General features: G+C 38.8%; 4 protein-coding genes across 4 annotated transcripts in view; 2 read left to right on the plus strand and 2 right to left on the minus strand.

Annotated features, from left to right (window-relative positions):
* LOTGIDRAFT_160536 (hypothetical protein) overlaps window positions 1–2,693 on the plus strand; it is a gene marked incomplete at both ends in the record, with an annotated part of 5,589 nt that extends 2,896 nt beyond the window's left edge. Inside the window, 2 exons of the mRNA XM_009055659.1 lie at window positions 1,413–1,497; window positions 2,477–2,693. Of these exons, the coding sequence (XP_009053907.1) occupies window positions 1,413–1,497; window positions 2,477–2,693 (302 nt within the window). The remainder of the gene's footprint in view (window positions 1–1,412; window positions 1,498–2,476) is intronic.
* A 3,974-nt stretch (window positions 2,694–6,667) lies between these two features.
* On the minus strand, window positions 6,668–8,017 carry LOTGIDRAFT_160537 (hypothetical protein; the record flags this gene model as incomplete). Its single annotated transcript, XM_009055660.1, has 2 exons — window positions 6,668–6,702; window positions 7,249–8,017. 2 exons carry the CDS (start codon window positions 8,015–8,017, stop codon window positions 6,668–6,670), a joined length of 804 nt encoding a protein of 267 aa, XP_009053908.1.
* Window positions 8,018–12,076: 4,059 nt separating this feature from the next.
* On the minus strand, window positions 12,077–12,436 carry LOTGIDRAFT_160538 (hypothetical protein; the record flags this gene model as incomplete). The annotated part of the gene is made up of 1 exon (XM_009055661.1): window positions 12,077–12,436. One exon carries the CDS (start codon window positions 12,434–12,436, stop codon window positions 12,077–12,079), a length of 360 nt encoding a protein of 119 aa, XP_009053909.1.
* Window positions 12,437–14,201: 1,765 nt separating this feature from the next.
* LOTGIDRAFT_160539 (hypothetical protein) overlaps window positions 14,202–15,296 on the plus strand; it is a gene marked incomplete at both ends in the record, with an annotated part of 2,283 nt that continues 1,188 nt past the window's right edge. The window contains one exon of the mRNA XM_009055662.1: window positions 14,202–14,801. Coding sequence (XP_009053910.1) covers window positions 14,202–14,801 — 600 coding nt within the window. The remainder of the gene's footprint in view (window positions 14,802–15,296) is intronic.

The raw sequence follows: 15,296 nt of genomic DNA on the forward strand, positions 1-15,296 counted from the left end.
CTCTAGTATGTTCTGCACGTGCATAAAAACGGTATAAAACGGCTGATCAGACAAGTTGATATCACAGCAACAAAAAGAACACAAGATATGCCACGTTTGACAGCCATCGAGAGAGAGAGAGCCGTTGGAATGGTCCAACAAGTAGCGACACACGTCGACGTCGCCAGAAGGTTGGGCTGCGCACGCATCACTATCACCAGGTTGATGCAGCGGTTACGTCAGACAGGTCAGACGTCAGACAGGCCCAGGAGTGGAAGACCACGAGTAACCACGCCCCGTGAAGATCGTTACATTCGGGTATTACACCTGAGGAACCGCACCGTAACAGCGACGTCCACGGCGGCTACAGCACTGGGACACAGGATCAGTCGACAGACCGTCTACAGGAGACTACGGCAGTATGGTATCCGGCCACGTCATCCCTACCGCGGACCGCTCCTGACGCCTCGACACCGGAACAACAGACTGATCTGGGCCATGCGAGTTCGACGTTGGCAACGGCGGGACTGGGCACGTGTTATGTTCTCTGATGAGAGCAGATTCCTCATCTTCAAAAACGATGGACGGCAGCTTGTATACCGACGATTTGGTGAACGTTTGGCGCCTAACTGTATCCAACAGGTCCGGCCGTTTGGAGGTGGAGGGTTAATGGTTTGGGGTGGCATATGTGGTGACGTCAAAACGAGGCTTGTCGTAAATCGTGGAAACCTTAATGCACAGCGTTATATTGATGACATCCTACGGCCTGTTGTGGTGCCCTTTATTCAGCAACAGCCTCGTGGACTCCTTTTCCAACATGACAATGCAAGGCCACACACAGCAAGATTGACACAGAACTTCCTTGCCAACGTACAGGTTTTGCCATGGCCCGCATGTTCACCGGACATGAATCCCATCGAGCACTTATGGGACCACCTCGATCGGCAAATCCGACGTCGCCGTGTGCCTCCAGTCAACGTCCGGACTTGGAACGATATCTCCTCGAGGAATGGCAACGCATCACTCCCAACGTCATCATACTTTTGACGGCATCAGTCCGTAGGTGTGTTCTGGCATGTATTGATGCTCACGGTGGACATACCCGCTACTGACTTGACTTTGTGACGTGTGGTGTGACATTTCCCGTTGTTTCTGTGATCAGTGCTCTAACGAAATGTTCTTTTTTCGACCCCACCCATCTTTAAAGGCTTGTCATATTGGTTTTATTGAAATGAAATTTTTGTACAGATGTTGTGAAAGGATTTCTCAAAAGCATAACACCAATCCTAAACTTCTGCATTGTTTAGTTTTTCTTTTATGTCGTTGCAAACAGGTTGTATCGTTTCTTTTGGACACTAGTTTATATACCAAAAGTTATATGATATAACTAATTTATATCGATATTACTATAGGACACTAATAATATAATATAGTAATACCAATTAGGAGACACAATGATGATCGCTCACATATGCCTTTATTAGATTCTCAAAATATATTTTTATTTATTGACAAAAGGTATTTATGAGCAGGGGATATACCAGTTATGTATGTTACAATGGTATATCCACCTAACACTTGATCTGAGTGTGGGTGGGTTTTAGGGTTGTAAAAAAAAAGATTTCCGTGGGGAAGAACATCCTAATGAGTCAAAGGGGTGCAACTCGTATCTAGATAGAGACTGGGTAATACAATCAAGTGGTAAACGTTGAAGAGTTGCTTTGTGGCAAAGGGGTGCAACTCGTGCCTAGCGACTGGGTAATTTCTGCAAGCGACCATTGAGCTAGACTTTCTATTCGCCACGACATGAATACGTACAACCAAGATAAAGATTTTTGCTGTTGTTCCGGTGGTTAGGGTCGGGCATTCGTGCTCCGACGGCCCGCTTAGTCCACCTAGGGTACGAATTCGAAAACTCAATTAGAACAAGAGAAAAAAAAATCCGACGAGTTAACCAGGGTCACCAGCCATCTTTGTTCTGTAGAAAATTATTATAGTAGCCGTGTCTCCAGAAATTTCTTTTTAAAACTAGTAGGTGTTTGTTACTGGTTTTTTTAAAAGTCATTTCTGGTAGATAATGTACTAGTCTTTCTGAATATAGTAGCTTTCATCTGAGTAATAACATCAGAACTTGGATGCACCTGGATATTGATTGTCAAAAATTCTACATCGACAATAATACAGGTGGCTTCCCGGAAGTGGAATTGATATATAGACACACTCTTCCCTAATATTGTCAATTTTTTTCCTTCCAACCCTATTGCACAATAAAATGAAAGAATAATAAAATATCTGTATTTATATTATTGTATATACAATTCGTACAAATATTAAGAAAAAAAATATTAAAAATCAAAAAATATAATTATTATAAATTATATACAATTATAGTAAACCTAATATAGATAGAAGTTTTAGTCTTCAAATGAGACCTACAACAGAATTTGAAATTGGATCTAAAAAATATCTAAAAAATAAAATATAATATATATTTAAGGAATGAATGTGGATCTTGTTATCGTTATGGGGGAATATACGCTGGTTTATCATGTGACAAGACAAATGACCCAGCGAAGCATAAAACATTCCCCCAATCACTGAAAATGAAATCTAGGAAACCAGAAACCCCTGAGAATAGTGAGTACAGGGACGCTCTGAAAAGAGGTCTGAATTTTTCCGAGGAGAAAACGGATAGAAAAAAAACAAAGATATAAGTTAGTAGGCAATCTAACAACTGAATTCAGCGGACTCATTATAACAGTATCTCATTTATCTCGAAATAAATGTCATAAATGTATATGGGCATCGTGAATATGATCGTAAAGGCCTATTCTACAACCAAATATACCATCATATTCAGCCCCTATATAATATGATAGATGTATTTATATTGAGTGGAGATTTTAATCTTATTGAGTCCAAGCTAGATAGCAAGTCCGGTGAAATGAAATTCCAACCACCACTGAGTAAACTCAATTTGTTTAAAATAAAAACTGAAATCTTGTTGAATTTGGACTTGCACTTGATCTGCCATGTTAGGCCACTTTTTTTCCAATTTTGCTGTTTTTGTTTCTCTTTGTCTGCAGAAGAAGAAAATTGTCATGATCTGACTTATCTTGCTCACTTTCAGTATTTCCGGTCTCTGGGTTCTGTTGAATATCCTTGTCCCCGGAAGCCGAGAAACCACTCAGAGCATCAGCGTAGGATTTCTCGCCTTCCGAAGACACAGTTCTTTCCACCGTCCTACGAATTTTTAAAGGACCCTCTCTCGCCATATGGCCAACGTTTCTACAATGGAGGCATAAGGGGGTCTGTCTGTACATCTCAATAGTATTCTAAATGGCCTTTCACCGTCAACGTTTATTATGTAAGACACTGATCCATATTCCTGTGAGGAACATTCTAAGGCAATCCTCCTTAGTCCGGACTTAGTACCACTCAACGTATGGTGGGCGCCATATTGTTCTTCCGTGACACTGATTACATGGCCATACTCGGCGAAGACTTTACCTATAAACGAATTGGACACGAAAGGTGGTATCCAGTGCACTCTAACGTTCATGATTCTCTTATCTGCGTCGGTGAAGGAAAATTCCTGCATTTTGAATTGTTTAACAGAAAGTAACTTTTCCACGAATTCTTGTTTCGAAAGAGTGACAAACCACACTTCCCACACTACCCGGCGAAGACTTTGCCAATAAATATATACAAACCAGCCATGAATAACATTGACAAAACTGAACACAAAACTTAACATCTGAAACAGAAAACTATGATAATTATATATATATATATATATATATATAAAAACAATCGGATTTTGAGTTTTTCCCCACCCACCCCCTTACTTGGACTTCCCTGGTTTCTGCTCGATTTTTTCCCTGTTGTTGGCTCTGTTTTTTTTTACGTCAATTATGAGTCGCTGCTCAGTGTCGCTATCAGAGGATGAGTCCATTTCCTCAGCTCAATCGCCCACTGGGTCTGGGGAAAAGAGATGGAAGGGCGCTTCACCTTTTTCCACTGTCATTTCCTTGGCCTCCATTCCTTCGGTCTCTGGGACTTGCTCGATAACTTGCTTGGTTTTCGTTTGGATTTTGGTTTTGTAATTTTTGGATTCTAAAAGTTTAGAGTAGACAATGGATTTGGTTTTAGCTGTAAATTTAAGGTTGATATTTCGGAAATTTGTTAATAATGTTTTGTATGCGTTGTGGAGAATCAAGGTAAACTTGGGGTAGGCTTTGCTTGTGTTGAATTGCCTGAGTGCTGGGCCCATCAGTAAAACATCAAGGAAACTTGTGAAAAAATGAATGTGTTAAGTAAATGATTTTTTCACGAAATGTGAGGCTCCGGTTTTTCCATTTTACTAATTTTTTCCTAATCTTATTTAAGATTGGATTCCAGTTGTCGTATTGGTTTGAGGGGCCGAAATATATTCCTAGGAGTTTGATTCTGGTTTTGATGTGTGGTTAACTGGTTTGGTATGTGGGCAGCCATTTGTCCGAAAGCAAGAATTTCAGTTTTATCTTTGTTGATTTTTGATCCCGAGGAAAGTTGAAAATCATTTAGGGCTTGATCCAAGTGGGGGAATGAGTTTTGGTCTGTGATAATCACTGTCAAATCGTCAGCATTCTGAACTGTTACGATGGGCAGTCTCTTGTCACGTGACCAGTCTGTTTGCAATATAAACATAGTGGCTGCCTATCTGAGCAAGCCACGAGTATACGGAAAGGTCTGACCCCTGGCACCATCACAATATGCGGGACAGAATAGTATTGTGCATCGAAACATTCCAAGTTTATACGTCTCAACCCAGATTTAGTGCCTTTCAACAACTAGCTGGCCTAATTTAATTTTTCTAATCACAAAATTTAAACGATTTTAAAGAACAATTCCCACCCCCGTCGAACGGTTAGAGCCAAAAGACCAAATACATTTACCCCCAAAAATATTTTCGTAAAGTTTAGTTTGTTCAATATTATGAATATTGGTGTCAATATCAATAGCCATATCTTTCAGATCTCTCGATATTACTCTTGATTTCTGAATAGATAATAAACTACGACAGTTGATTGATACAGTCTTAATATTCGCCATTCAAGATTTGTGATTAGAAAAAAGTGACATAAAATCAAACTAGGTAATAAGACAAGACATGGACAGACATGAGTATAAACTGAAAGGACTGACAGGCGATAAACAAACATAGCCCACCAAAATAGATATCGCTCACTAACCCAGACTGAATTGTGAGCGAAATTGGGGGTACCTTGCCAAAAAAGACAGACAAACTTACTAGTCGAAACTGACTAAATAAAAGCTTCCCTTACTTGGACTTCCATTTGATCTACCGGCTTTTTTTTACTTTCTTTCAATCTTTGTTGTTGTCTATGATAAGTTTTCCGTCGTCGTCGTCTGATGTTGAATTATTGCTGTCCTCGGAATCCATTCCATCAGCCCAGCCCCGTACTGGGTCTAGGAAAATAGATGGGTGGGTTTATCCTTGTCCTGTGATAAATTGTCCTCGTCTATCACATTCTCGGCCTCGGGGACCTGTTGAATGGCGTTATCTCCAGAAGCCGAGAAGCCACCCAACGCGTCTGTATATGATTTTGCGCTGTCACCAGTTCTTACGAAATTTCGACGGACATTCCTTTGCCATATGTCCCACATTCCGGCAATGGAGGCACAAAGGGGCTCTGTCCGTACAGGCCAGTAAAATTCTAAAAGTCCTGACACCATCAATATTTATAATATGGGGCACACAACCATATTCCTCGGGAGAACATTCTAATGCTTTTCGTCTTAAACCGGATTTCGTTCCATGCAACGTGTGGCGGGCGCCATATTGTTCTTCCATGACAGTGATAACTTTCCCATACTCGGCGAAAACTTTCTCTATGAAATTATTTGAAACATGTGGGGGGATCCAGTGAGCTCGGATATTCATAATACGCTTATCAGCGCCAGTAAAAGAAAAAGTTACATCTTGCATCTTGAATTGAGATAAAAGTTTGTCGGCAAATTCTTTCCTCGAAACTGTAACGAACCACTCCTCCGTGCGGTCTAACTTCCATAAAGCCTCAATAGCACTATTATATCCCAGGTCGAGTAACCGTAACCTTCACATTCTTTTCTACTATAGAACTATCAATATCATTGTCTGTAATCAAAAACTTCCACGTTTTCTCCATTGTCGTTGGTCAAACGTATGGGTTAGCAACCCTAATCAGCAAAAAACCTTCTGTAAAAACTATAATATAAACTTTAACTTTTGAATAAATTTATTTCATGAAACAAGTATGATATATGTACATATGAATGATTACAAATGAATTAAAAACATTACAATCATACACTTTCATACACCCATTCTCACACCACAATTCTCACACAACCACACATTTATTCACCTTATATTTAAAATCAATATTTATTAAACAATAACAAGATGATTAAAGGTTATGTTCATTATGTACAAAATACCTCAACCATAATATAATACATAATAAAATTGAAACAAACAAATAAATCAAAAATTATATACAATTACCAGATCACCAAAACAAACAAAAGTTGAAATATGTACATATATAAGTAATTTAATTACTTTTCAAAGTCCCTACATGTTTAATAAATACATTGAAGCAATAGATAGATATATCCTAGTCCCTAACGTTACTACAAACAATTATTCATTTATAACATCTATAAGAATTATATTGTCTGGAAAATATCAAAACATTACATATTATATTATTACATACTATATAAAAACTGTATCATATAACACAAAAGATATCTATGAAAATATTACATAAAATAAAAATGTCTTATGCATTATAAGATATCATTACAGTAGCTTATTACAATCTAGATCGTAGTAAGCACAACAGCTTTTTCATTACAAATTGTACCTGTGCTGTCTTGTAGTTTATTAATTTGTTTTCTGGAACCATTGTCCAGTTCCTGTTTCCTGAAGATGTCCAAATTAGATTCATCACTTTGTTCAAATGGAGTTTTTGATCGTATTAATGTTCCTTTGAACAAAGTGTTTTGAATCAATTTGATATCATCGATCAAACTGAGATGTAAGTTGCCAAAGTGTCGATCACCGAGGTTTTGATTATTTTCAATGTCGAGCTTTTGGTGTTGTAGCTGGTTAAGCTTGTTTTTCAGCTTTTGAGCTCGACATTTACTATATTGAACAGAGATACATTTGACGTGCTGTTTACCAGCTTCCCACCAAGCAAGCTGATCCGGATAATGTACCATTTGCTTTTGCCAGAAGGGGCAGAATTCTGTTATTTACTGGTGTAATTGGCCTCGAGATCCTTCTCTCGGTGTCTACTACTAGTAGCAGTGTTAGCAAAGTTAGCAATACTATTTTTATTATGTAAATTATGACTTTTTTATATTGAACATTATCTTTTTTTATATTTTCTTCCCTTTGTCGCAGCTCCATTTCCTCTTTACTACGATCGTAGTGATCCTCACTTATGTCCTGCCATTCTTCTGGTAGAACATCAGTTTTAGTTGGGATAGGAGAAGAGTTTGGTGTAGACGTCTTCCAGATGGTGTTAATTGCAGAGGCTAAGGAACTAATGTTTTTGTGGATTGCTGACTGGATGTCTGAAGTTTTGAATGGCGTGTCAGCAATCGTTAGATGAGCCGGGTCTGAATCATTATCTGGTATACCAGTGATGTCATCGCTGGAAGGCCAAATTGGTGGATCGATGCCGTAGTTAGGGCAGTCTGCAGAGGTGTGGCCTTTCCCCTTGAATTTAGAGCATTCCAAGCCGCTCTGTTCATTTGGCACCTCTTTTGGTTCAGCAGCAGTTTGAACCGTCACATTGGGGCGAGAACTGAGAGATGGGCATGAAGCCGCCATGTGTCCCTCTTCACCGAATTTAAAGCATAGTTTAATGGGCTGTGGTTGATTCTCGTACTGGATCGAAATACGAATGCCCTTAATGTTGATGCTACTTGGAATTGGCTTTTTTATTTCTGGTGTAAATACCAGATGTACCCCGTTATACATATTGGGGTTTCCTCGCTATGTACACCTCTTGATCTTAGCCGAGGTGCGATATAGGTTGATGTAGAGAGGATGTATTTCGGGTCTAATTCATAGGGAGCTCCATATATGGTTATTTTCGTGTCTGGTGGTCTATTTAACTCCTTGACCTGGTTCGCTCTATCTAGATGGAAAGAGATATCTGGGACGATAGAGGAACCGTCTTTAGTAGCCATTTTTATGATTATTGATTTCTTTTCTATATACTAGATATATTTTTTTTAAATTATAAATGGGAACTGTATTAATATAATACAGAGATAATTGTATATATATATATATATAAAAGGAAATTTATTATTATTTATTATTATGTATATGTTTTATTCTATGTGCAATAGGGTGTGTGAAACAGAAATTTCTGCCGTCCTAGTTTTTTTTATCTTCTTGTGCTTTTTGAAAGCTGTTTTCCTTTCATTTTCGATTCAGAAGGGCATCTTTATACGGGGAAACGGAGAGGACAAGCGGCTGATGTCGGTTGCGCTCCTCAATCTCCTCTGCGCTCTTATTTTCGTCTCCATCGTTTATATCTACCCACCCCTGCTGTATACTAACATCAGGGAAGGGTGTTGAGGTGTCCCTAGGTCCCCTTACAACCTGCTCCAACGCCCAATAAATAGCTATCCTAATATCGGGGGTTCTGTTTAGCGAATCTACCTCGCTAGCCCTTTTGATTTCATAAAGATTGCCACGACGTCCTCTTCGCGTGTGAATGATATCAAAAATATCGACCGCCCGATATTTTGAAATCCTTTTATAATATCCATTGGGGCTCCATTTGTTGCAACATCCCCTACATATCTAAGGATTTAATCACACATGGCTCGACAGGGCTCATATGGATTGTAAATTTTCTGTCGATTAGCGGTCGAGATATTGTATTTTATTAATATATCTTTTTTTATATATAGGCTGAGTGAAATAGTAAAATGGTTATAAAAATTTTAAGAGGATAGAAAAATATGACCACAGAAATTTGTATATCTGTACAGTATATTATATTTATTATATATAACAAATACGGATACTCAAATGGATGATTGTGGTTGATGTTTACTCCACGGGATACTATTTCCGGGAAGCCATTTGAGATGGTTTCAACAACACAATATTTGTCGCAAGTTAATCCAACTGCATCCGATAAACGGTGGATACTACACAGCTGAAAACTATAAGATATGAAGTCTAATGTACTTGTCATTAAATACATCTATTCGTTTAAAACCATTTCAGTCTAGACGTTTAAATCGATTTCTTTGATGACTGACTTCAAGTACTACGTGGTTTACAAACAATATGGCGAGCAAGATAGCATAGATTCTGGTTTACTCCGTCATAAATATTTCACTATATAATTTATATATTTTTTTATCTTAATTTTCTAAAACGTACCCTAGGCGGACTTAGCGGGCCGTCGGAGCACAAGTGCCCAGCCCTTACCACCGAAACAACGAAAAAAAAAACCTGTCCAAGAAATCTTCAGTAAAAGGCGGAAGATTTACTTTTTTCTTTCTTTTTTTTTTTTCCTTTTTTTTTTTTTTTTTTTTCTTTTTTCTTTTCTTTTTCTTTTTTCTTTTTTTTTTTTTCTTTTTTTTTTTCTTTTTCTTTTCTAGCACTCAGATATAGTGTCTTAAAACACACAGGCCCCTGTTTGTATCATCTCATTTATTTACATTGACACTATGTATGCTTTCTCCACTGTAGAAGGTGTTAATTCCTGGTTGGTTACTCGTCTTCACCCATCTAGGGGATTAGGGGCTATTGTAGTCTCTAGACATAGGGTTGTTACATGCAAAGTTAGTAGTCAGAAAGGGTGTTTTCTTTTTTCAAAGAAGATTCTTAGATAGATTTCGACCATTTGGAGCACACCTTTTTTTTTATCATCATCGTGCTTCTTTTTATATATATTTATACATTTTACAAAGTGGTTTGGTACTATATAGTATAGCACTTACAATAAGATGTTACATGTTGGTTAACAGAGAGGAGTAAAGGAAAATTACAATTTCGGTTTTTTCCACCCCCCTTGCTCGGACTTCCATGCGATCTTCCTGATTTTTTAACTTTCTTCCAATCTTTCTCATGGGGTTTTTCATTATCAATGTCTATTTTTAGTTTGTCTTCGTCGTCATCCGTTGTTGTTTCGTCGCTGTCCTGAGAATCCATTTCCTCGGCCCAGTCACGTACGGAGTTTCGAAGGGCATTCCTTGGCCATATGGCCTACATTTCTGCAGTGTAGGCAAAGAGGTGCCCTATCGGTACACGCCAAAAGTATCCTAAAGGGCCTTACACCGTCAATGTTTATAATATGAGGCACTGATCCGTATTCTTGTGGGGAACATTCCAAGGCAATTCTCCTTAGCCCGGACTTCGTACCACTCAAAGTATGGCGGGTGCCATATTGTTCTTCTGTGACACTGATTACGTTGCCATACTCGGCGAAGACTTTACCAATAAACAAATTAGACACGTAAGGTGGAATCCAGTGCGCTCTAATGTTCATAATTCTCTTATCGGCGAAGGTGAAGGAAAATGTAATTTCCTGCATTTTAAATTGCTTTACAGAAAGTAACTTTTCCACAAATTCTTGTTTCGAAAGAGTGACAAACCACACTTCTGTTCGATCCAACCTCCACAAGGCCTCTATCGCACTGTTGTATTTAACTTTCAAAGCGCTTTGTACAGCAAAAAAAACCATTTCTCTACCTGTTAAATTGTTGCCTGGCCTGGTGACTGTAATTTTGACATTTCTTTTTACAATCGATTCATCAATATCATTTTCAGTTATCATATACCGTGATGTTTTCTCCATTGTGATGTTGTTGGTCAAGTTATCAGGTTAGCAACCCTATAGTTTCCATAAATACCTGCAAGTAAACTTTAACTTTTGGATAAATTTATTCCATGAAACAAATATGATATATATGTACATATGAATGATTACAAAATGAATTAAAAACATTACAATCATACACTTTCATACACCCATTCTCACACCTAAACTCTCACACATTCACACATTTAAACATATATATAACATAGCATTATCAAAATTCACGTTTGGAACTTTTCATCCCCTTTAAAGCCAAAAGAGTTTCTGCCAATTCGATTTTTCCTTCTATTAGATCTCGACTATCGTCGGTTAATTGAGGTAGGTCTTCTAAAAATTCGCTAAATAAATTTTCATCGATGGTCTCGGCCGAAAATAAATCCTTATAAAATTGCCTACATGTTTCTAAAATAGAAGGAACATCATTTACTAAATTGCCATCTTTATCTTCTAAAATTGAGATAAGTTTTGCTGAACCTTTTTGATTTTCCCGTTTTAGAAAAAGACGAGATGCCTGTTCTTCATCTTGTAATTTCCTAGCTCTCGACCTAATATAGGCCCCTTGAGCTTCCTCAGACTTTGCTCTAGATTCTGCGTCTGCCAAAACTCGATAGCGCCTCTCCAGGTCAAAAATAACGGCACGCTTGATCCGAGCCTTCTTTTTACAGTATTCTTTAGTTAAATTTTGAATAGAAATTTTCATACCCTCCCACCATTCCAAAGAAATAACTTGCCCAACCAAACTTTTCTGCCAAAAATCTGTAAAAAGAGAAATATATGCTCGGTCGTGCAAAATTGAGTTGTTAAATTTCCAATATCCCTCCCCAATTTGAATTCCGCCCGAAACGTTGATGGTAACAATTACATAGTCATGGTCTGAGGGAGCACAAGGCAGAACCTCAAAACTTACAAGATGTTTTAAAAGATTTCTACTTAAATAAAATCGGTCTAAGCGACATGCGACACCGGAGCCCCGCCATGTCACCGAAACAATACTAGGGTAAATATGTCGATATGCGTAATGAATAACATTAACAAAACTGAACATAAAACCACCCCTTATTCGGACTTCCACGGTTTCTAATCATTTTTTTCCCTGTTGTCGGCTCTGTTTTTTTTACATCAATTATGAGTCTCTGTTCACTTTCGCTCTCAGAAGATGAACTACTGTCCTGTGAATCTATTTCCTCAGCTCAATCGCCCACTGGGTCTGGGGAAAAGAGATGGGAGGGCGCTTCACCTTTTTCCACTGTTATTTCCTTTGCCTCCATTCCTTCGGCCTCTGGGACTTGCTGGACAGCGTCGTCCCCAGAGCCAGAAAAACCACTCAATGCATCAGCATAAGATTTCATCTTTTCCGTCTCAACATTCCTACGAATCTTAGAAGGACATTCCCTTGCCATGTGTCCTACATTGCGACAATGAAGACACAATGGAGGCCTGTCTGTACATGCGAGCAGCATACGGAAAGGTCTTACTCTATCAATATTAATGATATGGGGCACAGAACCATACTGTTCGGGAGACACTCTAGCGATATTCTCCTTAGCCATGACTTTGTCGCACAAAGCGTATGGTGGGCGCCATACTGGTCCTCCACCACGTTAATAACATTGCCGTACTCCGCAAAAACTTTCTCTATAAAGTTGTTAGAGACATATGGGGGGATCCAATGTGCCCGAATATTCATGATCCTTTTATCAGCGTCCGTAAAAGAAAAAGTTACCTCGTTCATCTTTATTTGTTTGACTGCTAATAATTTTTCCACAAATTTTTGATACCATCACATACCATTCTTCCGTTCTGTCCAGTTTCCACAGTGCTTCGATGGCGCTGTTGTCTTTCACTTTTAGAGCAGATTGTACGGCGAAAAAAAACCATTTCTCTTCCCGTAAGCATATTTCCTGGCCTGGTAACCGTGACTTTAACATTCCTTTTATCTATAGATTTATCTATGTCACTGGAGGTGATGCAAATTTTAGAAGTTTTCTCCATGATGTTGTTGGTCATGTTTTCTGATGGGTTAACATCCAAATCAGCAAAGTTCTTCAACCAAATCTATAATATAACTTTTAACTTTTGGATAAATTTATTCCATGAAACAAATATGATATATGTACATATGAATGATTACAAAATGAATTAAAAACATTACAATCATACACTTCATACACACCCATTCTCACATCTAAACATTTATATAACATAGCATTATCAAAATTCAAAATATAAAACAATAATCAAACAAAGTAATGAATTCATTATTTACATACACCTTTACCATATCAATCAACAATAATTAATAAGTATCAAAAACAAATGTTCCACTACCATGAATTGACAAACAAACAAAAATATCAAAATAAAAGTTACCACAACTTATTTACATAAATATTTACATCACAAACTTCCATTCACGCAATCATACATTTAAACATAATATACATGTATAACCATTCCTCGACACTTGAAAAAGGATAATATTTCGAAAACCACATCATTGTTAGCGTTATTTATCACCTAAATATATATGTTTGTGCATTTTCATCTTGCTTTATATATCCCCAAACCCAGTTTGACTTATTTGCATAATTTGATCCCAACATTTTCACGCTAGCATATACAGTTTCCTCCTGTTACATCCGCTGTACATTCCCTTCTAACCCCAAGTTATTTTCATTATGCTCCCCAACTACAACAACCACTGGCAAGAAGCCAGAAATAGAAACACTAATCGTCAACCAAACCAATATCACGTACCCTACAACGGCCCTGTCTTCCATCGACCTCTACCACCTACCAATCGCCGACCACCAACCAATCCAGCTATATCCCACCCCATCGCCGACCTACCTACAACACAGCCTACCAATCAAGAGGTAACCATCGACCTGACCAACAACAGAAACGACTACCAGCCCACCGACGCCAACCAGTCCCCACTCATAAGGAGGAAGAACCCTTTGTGAAGGTGTTCTTCCAAGTTTTGCAGTGCCTCCATCATTTGGCAATCCTTACCCTTCAACAGCAAGGCCAACCAGCGTTTACCTTCAAACGAATATTAGATCCCTCAATCGGACATGGCTCTGTAAGGTTACGCAGGTCCTGATCGACCATTACCAAACCACACTTCAAGAGAAGCTGACCACCATTCGTACCAAGTCTTTATCATCACCTGCCGTCGACCGCATCGTTTCTCATGCCCTGTCTTGGGCCCGTCGCTCCTATGGGAAACGTCTCACTCAATCTGTAATCTCCAAATTCTACCAAACAATCAACGAAACAAAAACCAGAGTAACCATATCTCTACCAACTGAAATGGACACTACACCTGCACCATCTAGAGCCACCACGCTGCCGAACCAAACCTCTAAACGAGCCCGAAGTTCACCTACTCCTAGTCCAGCAGACATAGGTAAACGCTCTCGTAGAGAGGGCACACCCCTTCTCTTTTCACTTTCAGACTCGTCTTCCCCTTCCACACCATCTAAATCTTCACCACGTGATCCAGGATCCGCCAACCTTTCTTCCTTCTGTGCGTTTTTGGACCAGCAAACCACCCCTCAGTCTCCATCCAAGTCGAGACGTGTATCCAGACCTTCCCCTCCTCGAACCAGATCCCAGTCCGTTCCCAATGCTACAATTCTAACAACTACCAAACCAGTACCAATCACACCGTCGACGACCATTATATCCGCTACCAAACCGTATTATCACCAAACCAAGGACAAATCATTATGGAAACTACCTGCTCTAAAGAAATCTACCCTAATAATTGGATCATCTAACCTGAATCGAATTACCAAAACCAGTTCAGACACCGAAATACATTCTTACCCCGGTGCCCAAATCCATCACATACAGTCAATCCTGGAATCATACGACCATGATCCCAAATCTACTACCATTATTCTTCATGTAGGCCTCAACAACCGTGATCAGATACCAAAGACCTCCTTTAACCAAGCCTAGAAATTAATCGCCACAGCCAACAAAACCTTCCCAAACTCCAAGATCCTCTTCACATGTATACCCATTTCAAATAAAATCTCGAAGAAAGCACAACAGAACCTCAGCACTTTCAACAACATGATGATGGAGTCCAGTATCAACAGCGCAACAATCTTACCACCCTACGAAGAAGAATTCGAAACAGTTGATAATCGTCATTGGTCTCCAGAAACAGCAAACAGCATCTATTTGTTTTGGATACACCAGCTTCAAGCATCGAGTAAGTCTTTAAACTAATTACTGGGGATAAAAATACTGAGAGGCCACCGCTAGGCCAAACTGTAGTTAACTTGAGCAGCAAAATTCTCACACCCCTTCAGCATTCAATCTTAGACCGTGGACTTAAGTTTATTCCCACACCAAAGATAGCTAACTTGAATTATCTCCGACCATCCATGAACG

The sequence above is a fragment of the Lottia gigantea genome (genome assembly GCF_000327385.1).
Source record: "Lottia gigantea unplaced genomic scaffold LOTGIsca_25, whole genome shotgun sequence".
NCBI lineage: Eukaryota > Metazoa > Mollusca > Gastropoda > Lottiidae > Lottia > Lottia gigantea.